The sequence below is a fragment of the Neodiprion lecontei genome, chromosome 6, assembly GCF_021901455.1.
Source record: "Neodiprion lecontei isolate iyNeoLeco1 chromosome 6, iyNeoLeco1.1, whole genome shotgun sequence".
NCBI lineage: Eukaryota > Metazoa > Arthropoda > Insecta > Hymenoptera > Diprionidae > Neodiprion > Neodiprion lecontei.
The window spans coordinates 21,203,647-21,221,425 of NC_060265.1; the positions used below are offsets into that span (position 1 = coordinate 21,203,647).

Here is a 17,779-nt window from a genome sequence, read left to right on the forward strand (position 1 = left end):
AAAAAATCACAGAAGAGTTACTGTCACAACCGGCTTGCTGAAAGAATGGGCAATGGCTGCTGCTATGCAATATCTCGATGGAAATTTCGATTTCAAAGCATCAGATGGTTGGGTGAGGGATTTCAAAAGAACACATGGAATAACATCATAGTAGCGCACTGTCAAAAATCCATTAGCCACTCAACATCAGCAACATTTCAGGAATTGATTAACACTGCACTGAATTAATCAAGCTATTCAATAAAATCAAGAAAAGATACTGTGTGCAGAAACAATAGTTCTTTTCTACACAGTTTTTAAGTGCAGACTCCCACCTTGAGGCATGTGTGGTGGTCATTATCGTGAAATTTATACATCAGTGATGAAAACATTTTCATCATCACTGGAAGCGCAGTAGGTAATAATTCATCCTCTACTTCGTCAGACACGCGTGGTGTGCTGAAAAGTGAAAAAACTTGGGAAAATTCTTTTTCGAGAAGCCAAACACAGTTACAGTTTTCAATGAAATGAAAAGATACGGCATTAAAAACTCAGGGACAATATTTATTCAGCGCTTTTTAATAGTGCCATAGGATATTAAATACTTTTCTTGATTTTCTAATGTTGTAAGAATTGTGATTGAGATCCGTCGTAAACAAATAATTATTACACTTGTGCTAGGTCAGTTGTTTATGTTAATATGTGAGAGAGGTAAGAGGAAAAATTATGTTACTTGATAATAAAATTATTTTCATCACAAATCAGGGCCTGGTAATACAAAAAATGATCCTTCATATTTTCAAGCTAAATTTTAATTCCTTGATTAAAATAAGGTTCAAATTTGGTGGCACTTCTCCAAACTCTAAAATGCATCTGAAATCAATGTGAAAACATATCCAACGTGTCTTAAAGTAGGATATAATATATTCTTTTTAAATAAAAATTATACGTTTGTGAAAAATTTCCCATTTTTTTGCAAATAATTATTGACTCATGCGATTTTGATGCTTACAAGCAACAGAGAAATTGATTTTCTAATGCTAACTAATGGATGATATTTTACTGCGATGAAATTTTTAATACGCCATTTAGTTTTTTGATCATATGATTTCTGACATGGATAAGAATATGTCATGAATTTTTTTTCTCTTTTCTACACTTTGAGATAAATAATAATACTGTATAATCCAACGTTTACACAACTGATTCAATCACAATGTTTCTTTCCTGTTCTTGGATTTTTATTGTTAATAGTATTATTTTATGACTTTATATTTCATTATATTTATTTAATTTACTATCGCCACAATAAGAACGTTTCTACGATTCCAAACGCGTTTCTCTTTTATGTTCCTTTGTTCGAATTCTTTTAATACGCAGATCGCGTCGATCAACTGATCATGATCAATAGTTCGGTCCAAATTACGCCAGTTGTCAGCGCACGCCAGTCCAAGATTAATAGTGTTCAAGAATCAAACACTATCGTCTGTTGGCATAGAAATAGAATATATTACACATATAATATATATTACCACGACAAGTCAAGCTGATGTCTGCAACTGTATGAGTGCAAGGATATTCATGTTTTGTTCCAATTATCCAGACATTATTTTTAATATGGTAGCTTTTTAAACATCCATGACAATTTTAATACTTGAAAATAATGATAAAATTTCAAGCCATGTGATTTCCAAATATATTTTATTTGTGCAGTGTACGAACGTACCGTGATACCACCATTTCGTTTTCTTTGGATTCTTATTACATGTCTTCACATAAAAGGAATTATCAGGTGGCCTTTTCTGCGAACCAAAAATAAAAAAACAATTAGAATTGGAAAGATTCACCCATAGCATAAAATTGCTCAATACTCAATAATAACTTCAAATATTCAAAAGAAGGAATTGAAGATTGTGGTAAATTTTTCTTTTGTATAAAATAATGAATATTACTGGAAGCTTGAACATCTTTCAATGTTCTGCTTTTTTGTTGACAGATCATTCCTACTAATGATGAACAAAACTTAGATCCAAACTTTCGAACTATAACTCAGAAGAGTTGATGAACTAAGATCTTCATTATTTCATTTTCACAGTTAAATGTATTCTTCATAAACTGAACAAGTCAACTGAGGAAACCAGGTATTTGAAACGCTTTGAACAACTCAATGAGTCAATTAAGATAGCGAGGAACGAATATAAAACAAAAGAAAAATCATACAAGAAAAAAAAACCACATAAAAAATATTAGAGCATTACCTTTTCTTTGCAACTGCTCAGCATAGAAACTATACTTAAACAGACGCTTTGGACACTCAGAGCAGGTGACCAATCATCAGTCAGTATAGACAGACAGATATGACCATTGCTGTAGACATGTGGATGAACAGGGATGTTGCCTCCAATAAATGTGACTTCAGGTGAATCAAATGGGTACTTGGAACTGAACTTAAATTGCAACTGAAATCTTTCACCCTCGTATAGCGTCCCCTTTGCTCCTTCCATATGGATTATCCATTGTGTCAGATTCTGGCCAGCTTGATCACCATCTACGTGAACACCAGGAGGTGGTTCACGCATCAATGACATCAACTCCTTTTGTAATCTCCGCTGAAATCCAGTAAAATTTATTCTTTGTCAGATAAAGTAATTCAAATGAGGGTCAAGAATAACTAACAGAATTTGGAGACTATACCACAGAATCTGCTGAGAGTAAAACCCACGGGTAATTAACTAGTTATATTTTGAATGCTGTTGTAGATAACCTAGTAAAATATCAAAGTATCTATGTACCATAATATTAATAAAATTTATCACAGAGAACTGCCTCGGAATGAAGTTCTTGGAACAGTAGGTAAGCAATTATCAAATAACTTATCAAAATTGACTATATTCTACATTAGCAAGTTTTAATCAAATTTCTTTGTCTTCATTTAGCAACTTGTGAATTCTTTGATTTTTTCCTATTCTACCGATTTCCCAGGTTTGTGACAACCTTGGCAAATACATTGATATATTCGATTATTTGTGAACTAGTGGCGGTTGTACAATAATTTAAAGTAAAAATTTCTATCTTGCATTTTTCTGTAGCAGAAGCGATATATAAAATCTAGGACATCTGTCACAAATGAACAAATGTGCTTGGACCACATTAAATTTAATAATTATAATAATCCAGTTTTCGAAGTGTCAAACATAATCCAGTCTTGTACATTATAGACCAGCCATAATTTTTCATTTTATAAGACTATTTTGCTTGCGTTTGTGAGTCATAAGGTGGGATAAAAATATGTTATCACTTTCAGTTAAGCATAGAAATTCATTGTTCAGAATTATCATGAGTCACATACGTCAAAAGATTTAATACAAATTGCATTGGCACGTGACTAAGCGACGAAAACTAAAATTGACAAATGGAATAAATAAATAGAGTAAAACGTCACATTGGCCCAAGAGGACAATGCACTCACGTAGTTATTGGACTAGATACCCAATCGATACACTTTGGTATCTCAATTTTAGCTACCCAGTAAAATAAAATTTGCACACTACTTAGAAGCGTAGTAGCAGTCAGAATAATCTGACATTCACCTGCATTTCGCAAAAAATTTAACACCGACTCACCTCGGACGGGGACATTGCCGCCATTATTGTTAAACAGCACTTGAAACATAACCATTCATGGTATCGGAAAATTATGAACTTTAACGACGATTGTTTGGTATCTGAACGGTAAGAGGTGATGAATATTTGCAGCTATAAAATCGCATTATATCAACTTTATTCCAGATACATTGGTAGCGCCTAATTTGGAAACAAGTTTGTTAATTTGACAGTAATCCAAACTGACACTAAAGACAAGCAGCACCAGGCCACAGCAGACAGACCTCTGACCACACAATCCATGCTAGAAATAGTAACGTCAGAGATGCCCGCATAAAATTTTGACGACTGTAATTACCAACAGGTGTGTCAATTATTCCCGCTAGAGGCGCAGCGTCGGACTACTCATTATTACCATATTATTATCCATGAGTTTTCTACTCGTTCCAATCTCTCTATATAGTTCGTGATTGTTAATTGTGACTTACCCGCCAAAAAGTATGGCGAGGCAAATGTAAAGATATGTGTCAGCAAATTCATATTGGTTTTTAAGTAATCATTTTTGACAGAAATCCACCGTAGTGATAAGTGCAACGTGTGCTGCATCAAATATATTGATATATTTAATACATAATAATGTCCACCTGAATATACAACTTCCTTGACGTTTTTTATAGATTCATAGATTTCTGTTCTAACCAACTATTGTCTGGCAATACACCAAAGGTAAAAGAAGAATGATATTAATTATCTACCAAGTCTAAGAATACAATAGATATAACAGTGAATTTTATTTCAATGAATTTTTTGCTTTTTTATTTAGGTAGAAAACCTGTTTGACCATGGCTAGTGACAATGATTCCGACGTTGGAGATTTGCTAGAAGATCTGCTAGCAAATGATGAAACAGAAGATGCAGATGCATCCATTCAAAAATCAAAGCCAACAGAATCAAGCCTCAACTTTTTAGAACAAGAAACTAATATTCCTAGTCCTCATAGATATTCTACACTCGGTAAAAAAACTATGATTCACAATGGTGATACGGATTCATCTGATGATGAAGATAAACGTGATTTTGAAAATCAAAATTACTCCAGCTCAGGTCGAGAGATAAAGAACATTTTAAAGAGTAATGCATCCGAAACAAACACCTCTTATCCAAAAACATTTAAAAATACATCCGGATCTTTCACTAAAAATCACAGTACTGAGTTATGCTGTCCACCTGACTCCACCAAGACTGAATCAAAAGACATATACTGCGACCCAATATTTGGGTTAAGAATTATAAATCCTGTTGTGTCTTCAGCCTCTCTAAAGGAAAGAATGACAGGTAGAACACCAGTCACAGTTTCTAGAATCAAATATCACTTGAACACTGCAGATCTCCAAACTGACTGGGTAATTGCCGGAGTACTTATCAACAAATCTGGTACACGCAGTTCACAAAAAGGAAACCAGTACTGTATCTGGAAGATAAGTGACCTGTCTGATGGTATTAAAACCGTATCTTTATTTTTATTTGGTGATGCCTACAAATCATTTTGGAAAACTAATACTGGCATGGTGATTGGAGTTTTGAACCCAGGAGTACTGGATAACAAAGATGAAAATATAAATGAGGCAGCCTTATCTGTTGATAATGGACAAAGAATAATGATATTGGGAGTGTCTAAAGACATGGGAGTTTGTAAATCGAAAAAGAAAAATGGTGAACCATGTACAAGTATAGTAAACTTACATAAATGTGAATATTGTATATATCACGTTCAACAAGAATATAATAAATGCGCCCGGAGATCCGATTTACAATCATCCAGTAATAGCAGAGGTGTGTCTACAAAAAACGCTTTGCAGAACAAGTTACTAGGTAAAGGTGAGACTATATATGGTGGACGTAGCTTTACGGCAGTTCCAGCTAAGAGAAATTTTAAAATGTTAGAAAAAGATCGGGCTCGATTGGAACTTCTACAAAATCCTACCCCAACAAGAACAAACTTGCAATTATCAAGTAATAACGTAGAAACGAAAAAGAAAGCAAGTTTGGTTGAATTGACGAGTAATCAGATGAAGAAGGATGCAAACAGATTAGCTAAGCTAAGGGGATCACTCCCAAAAGATCAGCCATCTTTACCTGGAAGTTCCACATTTTCATCATTGATTATTTCAAGCAGCAAAACTACTATGGCTAATTCTTCTCCTCACACGAAACCACAATTAACTTTCAATAAAAATTCACCTGTAATGGCTGTTCCGCAATTGGGAGTTGGACTGAGGGGGGGATTCATTGATCTTTCTGAACCAATAACCAAGAAAAATACAGATATAGCTAAAATGAACGCTATTAAATGGATTCAGAGAAATGGGGCTCTAAAAAAAAACAATCCAAACAAAGTTCGAAAAACTTTGGATGAGAAGGTTGAGTTACGGGGCACTAAGCGACAAAGAGAAATTACTGAAGACACTGATCAAGCTTCCAAGAAACAGACGTTAGTAATGAACAGATTTCAAGAGATAATGGCAGCAACGTCGAGGCACACTGACCTAATTGAAAAATCCGATGAACAAGCAAAAGAAAAATATTTCAGCAAATTAGAAATTAAGGAAAAAATGGAAGACAAAATGATGAGCACATATTCAATAGACTGCAAGGCTGTCAAATGTCTCACCTGCAAATACACTGCATTTTCAGCTTCGGATATGTGTAAGGATCAAAAGCATCCATTGCGAGTTACTGATGCTGTCAAGAGATTCTTCAAATGTGGAGACTGCAAAAATAGAACAGTAACTTTAGATAGATTACCCTCTCACAGTTGTAAAAATTGTCAAAGTTCCAACTGGATTAGAACTGCAATGATGGACGAAAGAAAAGTTGAAATCAATGAAAATACCTTGAGTATCCGTGGAGGAGAGGAGAAGTTTATAGGATCAGTTGTGACAAACAGTTCTTTGAATCTCTTGGTTCCTGAGTACGACTGAAATCGTGTTTATAGGTATGAAATTTGTATAATGTAGTCTATAAACACATACATGAGCCCTTCTTCCTTATTTAAATATTGTTTTATAAATAATACGAGTATTATGCAGTGCACTGTGTGAGCGCATTATTATGTTTACATAACTTATAATAATAAATAAGTCATAGAATTTTATGCAGACTGAAAACTTTACTGTATTGAGTTAATGATTTACCCATTAAAAAAATGTTCACTTCAATGATGTTACTGTTATATCGAATAAGTTAAAAATTTAAATATATTTAGTGCTAAATGTTTAAAAAATTCGTGTTCTACTTGCATTATATTCTTTTTGCATATTTAAAAAAAACTTGGTCAGAAAAGTAAAATTAAAATTTATCCCGCATATGTGATGCGTTTGTTCACTAATAAATAGTGCCAACTTCATTAACAAACTGATGAGTATGATTAAAAGTGTACAGTCCATCAATATTCTTGCACTCTTAGTTTTATTGGATCTTTACAAGTACCAATGATTTAAGTAAATTCACATTTCCAACCTTTGATAAAATTATAAATGCAGGGTAAGAAGTATAAAGAACTATTGATACTGCAAAAATGGATGTTCTGTACACATATGTAATAAAATTTCCGTGTGTATGGTGTTTCTTACAATGTTTATCTAAGTATAATGAAACATTTTCTTTCCTTCTACAATACAGGCACATTTACCAACTGCAAAAAAAAAAGTAGTAGTACTCCCAAAAATACTTCATACGACTTTTGTAAAAGCACACCAACATCCTTTAAAAAAGTTTAATCCAAATCTACTCCCGAATAAATTTTTAATGAAAAATTTGTAGCCAAAGAAATATATTGATGTTCTTCAGCTGTGCTATCAAAAATAGTGCGGAATTATCGTAAACCTGCTTGAGAATTGCCATTGCTTGTATTTACAATGTTTCACAGGGCAGTACGTTTTTGAAATTTTTTTCATTTTCAAGATCCTCGTATGTGACCTGCATTGATGCGCAGTTCATTGAAAAATACATTTCATCGTTTATTAGAAGGCTTATGACGTTTATAAAGTTTACAATATTGACAACGTACCTTCTATATTTGAAATGCATACATTTACCTTATATTATTTCTTGATCTTACGGTAAGTAAATTCACCCCAAATCAATTAATCCACCATTCAGGATCCACGTGCCGAATGTGGTCAAATTTATGCACTTTTAACTAGTAATTAACTATAACTATCAAATTCACCACTTTCATGAAGTCTATACGCACACCCACCCATTATTTTTGGCAAAATATGTCCATCAGTTTTTATTGCCATTTCACAGAATTCAAGTATGATTTGGTAAGAGCAGATTAACGAACAAGGTTCACGTGTTTGCTGCGATCGTCGTAACAACAATAATCCAACTTAGAAGCATTCAAACATGTATCAATCAAAGCTATGCTATAACACTATTGAAGATGTTCATTTATATACAGGACTATTTATTATTCATATGAATTTAACTGATGGTACTAAATGTACGATACACAAATTGTATTTATAATAATCAATTTATTACACTTCACCAAAATTTTATATAAACAAAAATAACGCTACAATCATACATACATAAGTCAGTTACCGATTTTATAACAAGAACTGTTACAATACAGTGCTGCAATATCAATTTGGAACAAGATTATTATGTTCCAAATTATGTACTGTACAATCATAAATAGCGTCCGTAAAATTGCAAAAAATTTAAATCAAATTCATGTGAATAATCAAAGAAGCTAGTATCATAAGACAACGTATTATTATTTCAATAGGCAGGCAGGCATCAAGCTGGCTGGCCATTTTTAGTCTTGGACTGTTGGCATAAACTGCATTTTTTTCTATCAGTTTTATATACCAACTACAACTGCTTGACGTTTCCTAATCTCTAGATGATAATACGATTCCAAATGGTTCACATGTTTACCTTTGCAACTGTTCTCTATATGCTGCTTTTTAAAATCCTATGTGAATGATCGTTGATGTTAAAATAATGCGTATTATTGGTTGTTCCAATCGATCTTGTAACTATTGATGAGATTTGTCACCACTGTCTTCACGTTGAAAAAAGTGATCGTACTGTAATCGTGTGAGCCTGGAAGCTAAGAGAACCGAATCTTTGTTGGTAGTTTAATAGTCATCTAGATCGAAACTTTCAACTTCGGTATCTTCCAACTGCATACTTTGGAAATCCACTTTGTACCGTAAAACACCTGTAAAATACATAAATCCAAATATTTAGCGAAAAAAAATTTTAAATGAAATAATTTAGACAATAAGAGATACATTAATCATGAACACACAATAAATAATATTAACAAACCACTGTTAATTCATTTACAAGTGGTCTGAAAAATCGTTTAGTATCACAGAAGAATTCAATTTTCAAATAACGTTTACAGGGTTTACTTGAGAATTTAATTCGATCACATCCATGTTCAAAATACTTATTGGTTAACAACTATTCGTTGAACAATCAGCTTGTACCTTATGATTTTACACTGATGCGCGAATTTCGAAAACAGTTTTAATGATACAATTCAATGGAGTTACTTCCAGCGTTGAAATCATTTAATTATAATGTTAGGATTTGTATAACAATGATAATTGCACAGGATAAAGTGATTCTCCAGCGGGTCACCCAGTTCAAATAAAATTTTTAGATGAAATGAATTAACTTACTCAACATTTTTTTGTTAACTCGAATCCTACATGCATTGCACCACCATGAAAGAATAATCCCAGTGAGGGTGAAAAACTAAATATGTATTTACATATGCTTGACGTTTGAAAGAATTAACATCTATGCATGATTGCACACATATGTTTGAACTCAAAAGCTGAGCAATACCACAGATAGTATAATGCTAACCAAAAATATTCAGTTTATAGTAAATATGGTATATCACTATTTTTCTTCTCAAGCCTGACTTTATTTGAACTACTACAGTTCAACACAAATATCGTAACTAATAGAAGCAAACAAAATTTCTTCAAGAATTCTGGTGACCAAATGGCATGCAGAAGATTAATAGTGCCGCAAACATATTGAGAAGTATTTGGTTCAATTTCAGATGGTATTTCCATATGCACTCCAAATATTGTACAGTCGCATCATTGAATAGAAACATGAACACAGCAATAAGTGCATATGGTATTGTGAAATTGTTTGATATTCTTACTGAAGAGCTTGTACTATACCTTTCCCAGATTGCAAGCTATTAGAAATCAGATATGCATTAATATTCATATTTTCGGAAATTTTAAGGCTAAGCTACCTGCTATATTTTGAACAAATATTTTGCATGACATCTAACAATTATCCGTTCAGTAACATTTTGCACAATTTTGGGAACATTTATTTAAGAAAAACTCCATGACATTGACAATCGTGTTAAAAAAGATTAGAGATTTATTATTTTTTACTTTTAAAAATACCCATGCACACGACGATAGATTGTTAGAAATAACAAAATTAAAGTTGATTTCAACTCTGGCTTAAAGTGAAATAAATTGATTAAAAGCCAGTTTGTATTTTCGATGATTGCAATTTTATGTAATACAAATTATGAGACATGCATGTTGTACAAAGAATGAAAAATGTGTATTTATAGAGCTAGGCTGAAGCTTTGCGAGAATAATTTTCAACAACCAGTAGCACGACTCTGAGGACATTAGTAGTCATCGCATTGACTTTTCGGTTATATATAAATGCGGGGCCCGTATGGATACAATTTTTTCCCCTCACAGATGTTACACGTGGGTTTCTTAGTACTGCTTGTAAAAATGTTTAACGGGTCGCGATAAACCACAGATCTTGTGCATCACATCAAACGAATTATGAGTACACCATTTACTTTGACCAATATATTTCCGAACTATCTTCATAATCTTGTATAAATTTATGGAATAAAACTAGTATCACCAGAATATTCGATAATGAATTGAAAATCAAGTAATAATTATTGGTATTTGCCCAATGAATCACATTTCATAACATTCGTACGAATAAATTTTGTCATTGACACAATATAAGTCTACCATTTCACAGAATGCGAAGTAAAAATGAAAATGTATTTAATATTATAAATAATAAACTGAGTCTAGGACCTCATAAATATTTCTAGCAAATTAGAAGAAGTACATCCAAGAGTGATATGTTCAAAATATAATTTAAGGGAGATTTGATGAAATTGCTAATTTTTTTAGTTCTATTCATATCTTTAAATCAGAAAAAGTCGAATCCACAAGTCCATCTACAAATGATTGGATTATGCTGCTGTGTATCTTCAAAAAAATTTCAACTTTCTGCGATAAAACTGTATGCGCAAGAAATATTTACAAGCAATTCTTCAAAAAAGATTCATACATTGTTTGCACATACACTTTCTTCGCAGGAGGCTGAGAATTTTCGAGGGACGACTACGAACATAATCCAATGGAAATGACATGAAAAAAAAAAAAAAAAAAGAAAACCAAATTTTAAATTTCCATATCTCTCGTTGAACACATTCAAGAGAAATCGGTTCCAGGTCTTGATTAAATTCCATTCTAATATCCATCACATTTTGAAGGTGACAAAAACTTTTGATTCAAATGTGAACTCCAAACCACTCTACAATGACCATCTATAAATACTTCGAAGCATATCAACAATAAATTATTCTCTGCTCCTCCCAAAACTTTCATTGATCGACTTTTCCAATTATTCACAAGAATAACATTTCACTAGATACTGTGAATGCACAGGTAGATGTGTATGAGCACAAATAAAATATATCTATTTAGCGACAGTATCATAAAAATAAAAAAATTAAACTGTAATTAACTAATTGTGTATCACAAAAATTTCTACAGAAGAAAAAAGGAAAATCGCATTCTACACTGTGTTACACAAATTATAAGTGAGAGCACTCAAGACAGTAAATTAACTACCTGGTTGACTCTGAGTACTTGACAGATGAAATTAGTAATCATCGAGGTCAACATCGTCAAGTGGCTCATCAGCCTGCAGTGATTGGAAATCAACTTTGTAGCGCAGGATTCCTACATGCCAACATATACTCTGCAGTTAATAACAGCTGCTATGTGTTTTCAAAAATTAGTGAAAAATTATTTTCTTGACTCAGTGTTTTTTATGAGTACGAACTGTACTGAAATAGAGAGACAATAATAAATTCTATGCATTTTTGCATTTGAAAAAAAAAAATTTATTATGAAACCCAAATGCAAATGTATTTGGACAAAGAGGATTGAAAGTCAGTTATGTAGAATAATTTTTCTACATAGCACAAAGTTTAAAAACAATTAGTACACCATATTGTCAGGTTAACAAATATGTTCTATAAATATTCTACGTATGTATTGTCACAAAGGGTGAATTAATACTACAGTCATCCTGTAGTTCCATTATGTGATCGACCAGTATAGAATTCTTGCTAAACCTTTGAATTATTTGACAATATACAAAATCTGTACCGAACAATATTGTGATTATTACAAATAACTGTATTGTGTGAATGTTGACTATGTTCTAACGTTGGCATTATTTTAATGAATCCATTTTTACAAGATTCTTTCCATTCCCTGACCTGTGTACGATTAGTCAATACGCAATACCTTGATTAGTGGTTAGTATATTTATGCACTTATGTTCGCACATATTGAACATTTGCATTCCCTATTGACTCAATTGAACCATTGAATAAAATCCACACTTAATGACAGGTCTATTTCTTGTAATTATTTGCACTAATAGAGTATCAGAAGAATAAACAGATAACTTACCTCCTATTCCACCAAACCCTCTGACGAATTGGGAACCTTCTTGAGACTTGTCTGTAATAATTTCCAAAGTAGCACCAAAACTTTTGTAATTGTTTGCGAGCCATTCCAAAAGTGGCTGACACTCAACTAGTTCCAGTTCCACACCGCTCTGTAATCAGTGAATATTATTAAAGTAAAAATTCGACAAGGGATTACTGCACATGACCAATGATGACATAATAAGGAATAATTATTGCAAAGATTGAATTTGTCAAATGTAATACAGGTAGATCAAATATCAAGACAACTAGTATATATTTTGAAAACGATCATTACCTCTTTATCGGTAAAGTGTGATTTGTCCTTTTCTTGCTCTGGCGTAAGGTGCAACACTTTTTCTTCAGCATTGGTATGATTTTTCAGTACGTATCTCTGAATATCTAAATTTTCCCAACATATCAACGTTTCAACACTTCCTAATTCCAATGCTCTCAATGTATCTTCCACGCCAAAGCAATACTTCCCCGTATCTTGTGATATCTCGTCAAAGTATCGACCTAAAAATTATTGCATTATTAGCCCCAAAGAAATAAATCTAGACGAGCGTTTGAATTATTTAACAAATGTACATTAAAGTGAGAAAATATAAGTTAAGGATTAACTAATATTACCTATGAGCTTTTTTTCCTGGATAAATTTCACATTTTGTAAAGATTCGGCAGCTAATTCAATTGCTTGATTGAATCCGTTTTCACCACCATATGACACATCAACTAGTTTGATTACTTTTGCTTGTAATCTCTGAAAAATAATCATTTTTTATTAACAAGAACTCTAATTGAACGTAGAATAATTCTTCATAAATATTAGCAACTAATCAGTCATAAAACAAATGTGGGATCAAGTTTTATGTATTAGTATTCCAAAAGTAACGAAATAAAAATGTTCATGTTCTCTGCTTATTCGAACCCTGAGATCAAATTAATATGGTGTTGGAATTTTGCTTTAAGCCGGTCTTTGTCAAAATCAACTGTTAAAGAAGAGGTTGGCGATCATTTTGCTGATATGAAATTCCTTGATTTTTCGATAACTTTTCCATCCAAAATTTTTAGCACTCCCTCATTTTTTACCTCATGAAACGTTAGGCGGATTTCACAATCAACTATGCCTTACATCGCATACCAGGAAGACGGGTGGTATGAAAATTTAACCGTATTATTTCAAAAAGTAAGTTTGGGTGAATTGACTAATAATAGTTGGAGCTTCTAAATGATTTAGGGTAAAAATAAAGAAAAAATCCTCTTCTACCAGCAGGATACCGTCATTCCCGGACTTTTACCAATTGACAAAATTCCTTGAATATTTCCGATTTTTCCAGTCTATCATGACCCTGACGAAATGTGTTATTTGAAATATGCAACTTTGTACGTATCGCACACGTTTCGGGGTCAATTCTTAAACATGAAAGATAAGGCTTGGGAATTTAGATGTTAAACACAAAGCTTCATGGTAGACTTGCTCCTGAAGTACTTGAATTGAATAATTTTCATACGTAGGCACTTAGAATTCTCCCAAAAAGCGAATGCCAATGTCACAGATTAAGAAAAATTTCAATAATACGAAAAAAATATTGAGTCCTGCTAAGAAATCCACTAAAAGAGCACCGAGCTAAAGAAACAACCTTGATCAAGTGATGTCAGTATTTTTTATACTTAACAAAGGGGTTCACTCATTGCGATTGCTTGAAATGTTGACTAGCCATGGCAGCTATATAGCACATGTGCCGTGAACATTTTCGACATGCTAAATTTGATCTAAATCTTTGATAAAAAGTTACTAACAGGATCAAACATGTCGGACTGACTCAGTTCCGTCTTGAAATCAGCACTTCCAGCCAAAATTAGACCAGCTATATTAGGTTTGTCATTGGTAATGTAAAGTTGGGTTGCAACCTCAGCCACTTTGCGGACATAGTTATGTCGCTTCTCCATTCGTAATCTAGCAAAACGTAGCGCTGACTGTCCTCCTCTACCTGGAATTATTATTCAATTCATGTCGAGTTATAATTTCAAATCAAATTATAAACCATTTCACTGATTATAAAGACAAGTACTGCAAAAACAGATTGGATATCACCAAAAATATTGTATTACACGTTACATCGATATATAGATGTTGAATATATTTTTATTAAGTTTTATTCTCAAGCCTTTTTATGTCAATTCTTATTGCTTACCGTGCTTTTTCGGTAAATCAACAGTAAACTTGTGGAGAACTTCACGGGTGTTCCCTTGCAGTGTACCAAATAACGCTCCATTACCATCCATAACTATAAATCCAAATTTGTTATCATCTGCCAAGAGAGCTGTCAAAGCCTCTGTATGAAACTATAGACAAAACAAGCAATATTTCATGTACAAACTATTATTTAAGCATTATAATATTGCAAAACTAAATTGAATAACGCTATAGAATGCGTAGTATTAAATGCCAGTGTTCACTTCTTAGGAACCAATTATTAAATGTAACAATCAAGATGATAATAAACCAATATTCCAATTACCTTATTATCGCACAGGTAAAGAGATGTGTTGATGGGCTTGAATGGTTCAAAATCGATGTTTACTTTCTTTTCCTTGCCTTCCTCTGTCACAATAGTACCACAGTATATTACTAATCCATTTGGCGGCACTGAAATTTGCAATTTTTGGTAACAGTGTCATAATTTATGCAAAACAGGCATTCTGTTTAAATATTATGTAGGTGTAAAAAAAATAAATTTGAAACTAGTGTCTTTAAATATGTTATGATTAAAGTAGACCTGAAAACTCAGAGTTAACCGTTTAATGCAATTGCTAGTTGATCACCCTTTAGAACGAATTTACAATTGAATAATGCTCTTGAAACAAGTAACTTTCTTACATTTCTATCACTGAAATTATTTACAAAGAACAGAACGTGTGGTTATCATATTACAAAAGTATGAGGCGAAAAGATTTAAATGTGTATGTTATGAAGCAAAATACGTTGCAAAGTAAATAGTGATTTCTCACCTTTAGTATATAGCTTCAGTCTATGTTGAACGGACGTAATTGCACCCAGTACAGATAATCTATTCACACGAGATTTGATATTTGATGCTGTACCAAATTCATCAGCCAACATCTTACTTACTCGGGATATTTGATCCTTTGGTGGTATAATTAACGAAATCATACTTGTACCATTTCTGCAAAATATAAAAACATGCTTGCATCACAAGCTTCCAATTCACCTGACTGTTTTAAGTCTGTTTTTACAATAAATCAGAAATATTAGCAATAACATATAAAACAGAAGGCAAAAAATAAAACTTGTTTCCATCACTCAGGAATAATAAGTTTGAATGAAGAAATTCTTAATCATCTACATAAGCACAATAACGATTCTTATGTAGAAGAACGTGTTCAAAATTTATTGTCTACTAGGACTTATAATTTAGTCTAATATATTCCGTCTCAAATATCATTTATAATATGCAAGTATGGTTTAAGTATCTTTTTTTGCTTATGTTCCATACTTGAAGTAACCAGGCTGCAATAATACGAAAAATACTTGATTGAGCATAAGAAAGAGCACTTTTACATCCTAGTACTAAAAAGTGCTCCTTTTTCTACTTCTTCATAAGAGAAACCTTGTACACCATACTTTTGTTAGTAAGGTACCATGTGCACCATGGAGGTAAAGCCTCTTTGAGCTCTGCGTACTTGCGATATTCATCTTCGGCTTGAATATGCGTTCGCCAATGACTAAAATCACAAACCTATTATCGGTGTAAAAAGACTTACTTTATCTGCTTGACGCACAATCTACTAATTTTAACAAATGAAATAGATGGAGATAGTAATTCTAGGAATATCCTGAATCCATCAAAATATTCAAATTACATGTAGTTACAAATAACCTAGTATCTCTCACTCTAAACAGTACACAAAATGTCATGGGCTGGTGTAATTGCATTCGCCATACCAACCATGAAAGACGAAAGCAATCATTTTTTCCACATTGCTCAGAAAGTGGCTTTTAGTAGTTTTATCTATGATTCTATAAATATAAAACTTCTAATTTAACATGAGCTTCATATCATTGTCCGTTTTTGAAATCTGCACTTATGCATGATTATAGATCGACACTGACTGTGATTCGGAAGTTTCAGATAAGAGAAACAAAAATGTTGCATTATGCATTTGCAATGAGCAACTGTATTTCAGGGTTGAGTGCATCAAACTTGTATTGCTGTTATTCGTTGATGAGAAAAAGTGTGGAAGCCAAAGTGAAGAAGCATTGGTGCAAGGTGTAAGAAACACATGGCAAGATCAGACCATGAGATTACATATGGTAGTATTTGAAAACTCGGTTACAGCTGGGGCTTGATGCGAAACATTTTATTGCACGTGAAAGGAAAAAATGATAAAATAATTGAATTCTGATATAACTCACCCACGTGCCATTTCCAGACTTTTAATGAGCTTCTTGATTTTCCAGATCTCTACATTGCGATCGGCCGAAGTTTCTTCGTTCGACATGGTTGCAATTTTTTAGTGCTCGGTTATCTCGTATCTACCCTCGGTTGTAAATTAGTGCCCTGGAGTCTGCTGACAGTAGAAGAAAAAATAAATAGCCGTTTTACGGCCAGGTACGAGTTAATGAAAATTTGATGAGAATTCTCTTTCCGACTAAAACAAATGGCCAGCCTGTTTATCGACGAAACTACCCAAATCCAGATTATACCGGTTTGTCGGAGACTGAAATGTGAATGGCATTGTGCTTGGACATAGCAACGTATTATCCAATTTGTTACGTTACACTCACTCAAATATTTGTCAATTGTTGATACGTCTAATGATGAAACTGGTAAAACAGAGGATGCCACATTAAAATAAATTTTATACTACACGCATCGGCCATGCGAATACCGCAGTGAAACGTCAGCCCTGCGTCAGTCAGTACACTGCACTGCCCTAAAGTGAGAAGTAAAATGGCATGCGCCACCTAAGCGCGGACCGCTATTTCCTTGTGGTATAGCTCGTGAATCATCAAGCCTGAATCTCGTGAATCATTAAGTCTGAATCGCTCGAATCACAGCTGCAATCGTGTCACAGCGAGATCGCTGCCTACCATTGGCGTCGGGCAACAGTTTCGTTAGCCGGTCGTTACGATGGCCAATGAGGCTTGTTCTTTCTGTCAGAATTATCTTCTAACGGAAATCTGCACAAAGTGATCCTCATATTGATTGAGTCGGTGTGGGATCTAACGGAACTAACGGTAATATCGAATTGTGTCGACCGTATTACAGGAAAGAATAAGTGGTTGTGAAAACGCATTTTTTCCGTTTGTTTATTCCATACCTGTTTGATCACTTTATTTCTG

The 17,779-nt window shown here is 33.3% G+C and overlaps 3 protein-coding genes across 6 annotated transcripts; 1 reads left to right on the forward strand and 2 right to left on the reverse strand.

Annotated features, from left to right (window-relative positions):
• Window positions 1-522: 522 nt before the first annotated feature.
• LOC107226874 (ubiquitin-conjugating enzyme E2 W) lies at window positions 523-6,353 on the reverse strand. 2 transcript variants are annotated; one of them, XM_046743308.1, is made up of 4 exons: window positions 6,253-6,353; window positions 2,238-2,588; window positions 1,706-1,781; window positions 523-1,465 (listed from the first exon to the last, which is right to left on the reverse strand). In XM_046743308.1, exons 2-4 carry the CDS (start codon window positions 2,565-2,567, stop codon window positions 1,452-1,454), a joined length of 420 nt encoding a protein of 139 aa, XP_046599264.1. In that variant the 5' UTR covers window positions 2,568-2,588; window positions 6,253-6,353; the 3' UTR covers window positions 523-1,451. The 2 variants fall into 2 exon arrangements, with proteins under 2 accessions (XP_046599264.1, XP_015523327.1); XM_015667841.2 differs by lacking the exon at window positions 6,253-6,353 and adding an exon at window positions 3,603-3,850.
• LOC107226904 (protein MCM10 homolog) lies at window positions 4,026-8,658 on the forward strand. The gene is made up of 2 exons (XM_015667883.2): window positions 4,026-4,307; window positions 4,405-8,658. Exon 2 carries the CDS (start codon window positions 4,424-4,426, stop codon window positions 6,560-6,562), a length of 2,139 nt encoding a protein of 712 aa, XP_015523369.2. The 5' UTR covers window positions 4,026-4,307; window positions 4,405-4,423; the 3' UTR covers window positions 6,563-8,658.
• Window positions 7,580-17,388, reverse strand: LOC107226894 (eukaryotic peptide chain release factor subunit 1). Of its 3 annotated transcripts, XM_015667872.2 has the most exons (12): window positions 17,222-17,388; window positions 16,850-17,001; window positions 15,424-15,599; window positions 14,934-15,061; window positions 14,607-14,757; window positions 14,212-14,402; window positions 13,042-13,171; window positions 12,707-12,927; window positions 12,392-12,539; window positions 11,540-11,650; window positions 9,806-9,822; window positions 7,580-8,817 (listed from the first exon to the last, which is right to left on the reverse strand). In XM_015667872.2, the coding sequence occupies exons 2-10, from the start codon at window positions 16,933-16,935 to the stop codon at window positions 11,571-11,573; spliced, it is 1,311 nt and encodes a 436-aa protein (XP_015523358.1). In that variant the 5' UTR covers window positions 16,936-17,001; window positions 17,222-17,388; the 3' UTR covers window positions 7,580-8,817; window positions 9,806-9,822; window positions 11,540-11,570. The 3 variants fall into 3 exon arrangements, with proteins under 3 accessions (XP_015523358.1, XP_015523356.1, XP_015523357.1); XM_015667870.2 differs by lacking the exons at window positions 9,806-9,822; window positions 11,540-11,650 and having other exon boundaries at window positions 17,222-17,386; XM_015667871.2 differs by lacking the exons at window positions 9,806-9,822; window positions 11,540-11,650 and having other exon boundaries at window positions 16,850-17,004; window positions 17,222-17,386.
• Window positions 17,389-17,779: the final 391 nt, after the last annotated feature.

Excerpts from the sequence above, each read along its gene's own strand:
- LOC107226874 (XM_015667841.2), bottom strand. The coding sequence starts at position 3,626 with ATGGCGGCAATGTCCCCGTCCGAG. Across the intron at positions 2,589-3,602 it reads CGGCAATGTCCCCGTCCGAG|CGGAGATTACAAAAGGAGTT; the intron begins GTGAGTCGGTGT and ends ACTGGATTTCAG. Across the intron at positions 1,782-2,237 it reads TGAGCAGTTGCAAAGAAAAG|AAAAGGCCACCTGATAATTC; the intron begins GTAATGCTCTAA and ends TTTGGTTCGCAG.
- LOC107226904 (XM_015667883.2), top strand. The coding sequence starts at position 4,424 with ATGGCTAGTGACAATGATTCCGACGTTGGAGATTTGCTAGAAGATCTG.
- LOC107226894 (XM_015667870.2), bottom strand. The coding sequence starts at position 16,935 with ATGTCGAACGAAGAAACTTCGGCCGATCGCAATGTAGAGATCTGGAAA. Across the intron at positions 14,403-14,606 it reads TGATTTACCGAAAAAGCACG|GTAGAGGAGGACAGTCAGCG; the intron begins GTAAGCAATAAG and ends TAATAATTCCAG. Across the intron at positions 8,818-12,391 it reads AGGGTTTGGTGGAATAGGAG|GTGTTTTACGGTACAAAGTG; the intron begins GTAAGTTATCTG and ends TGTATTTTACAG.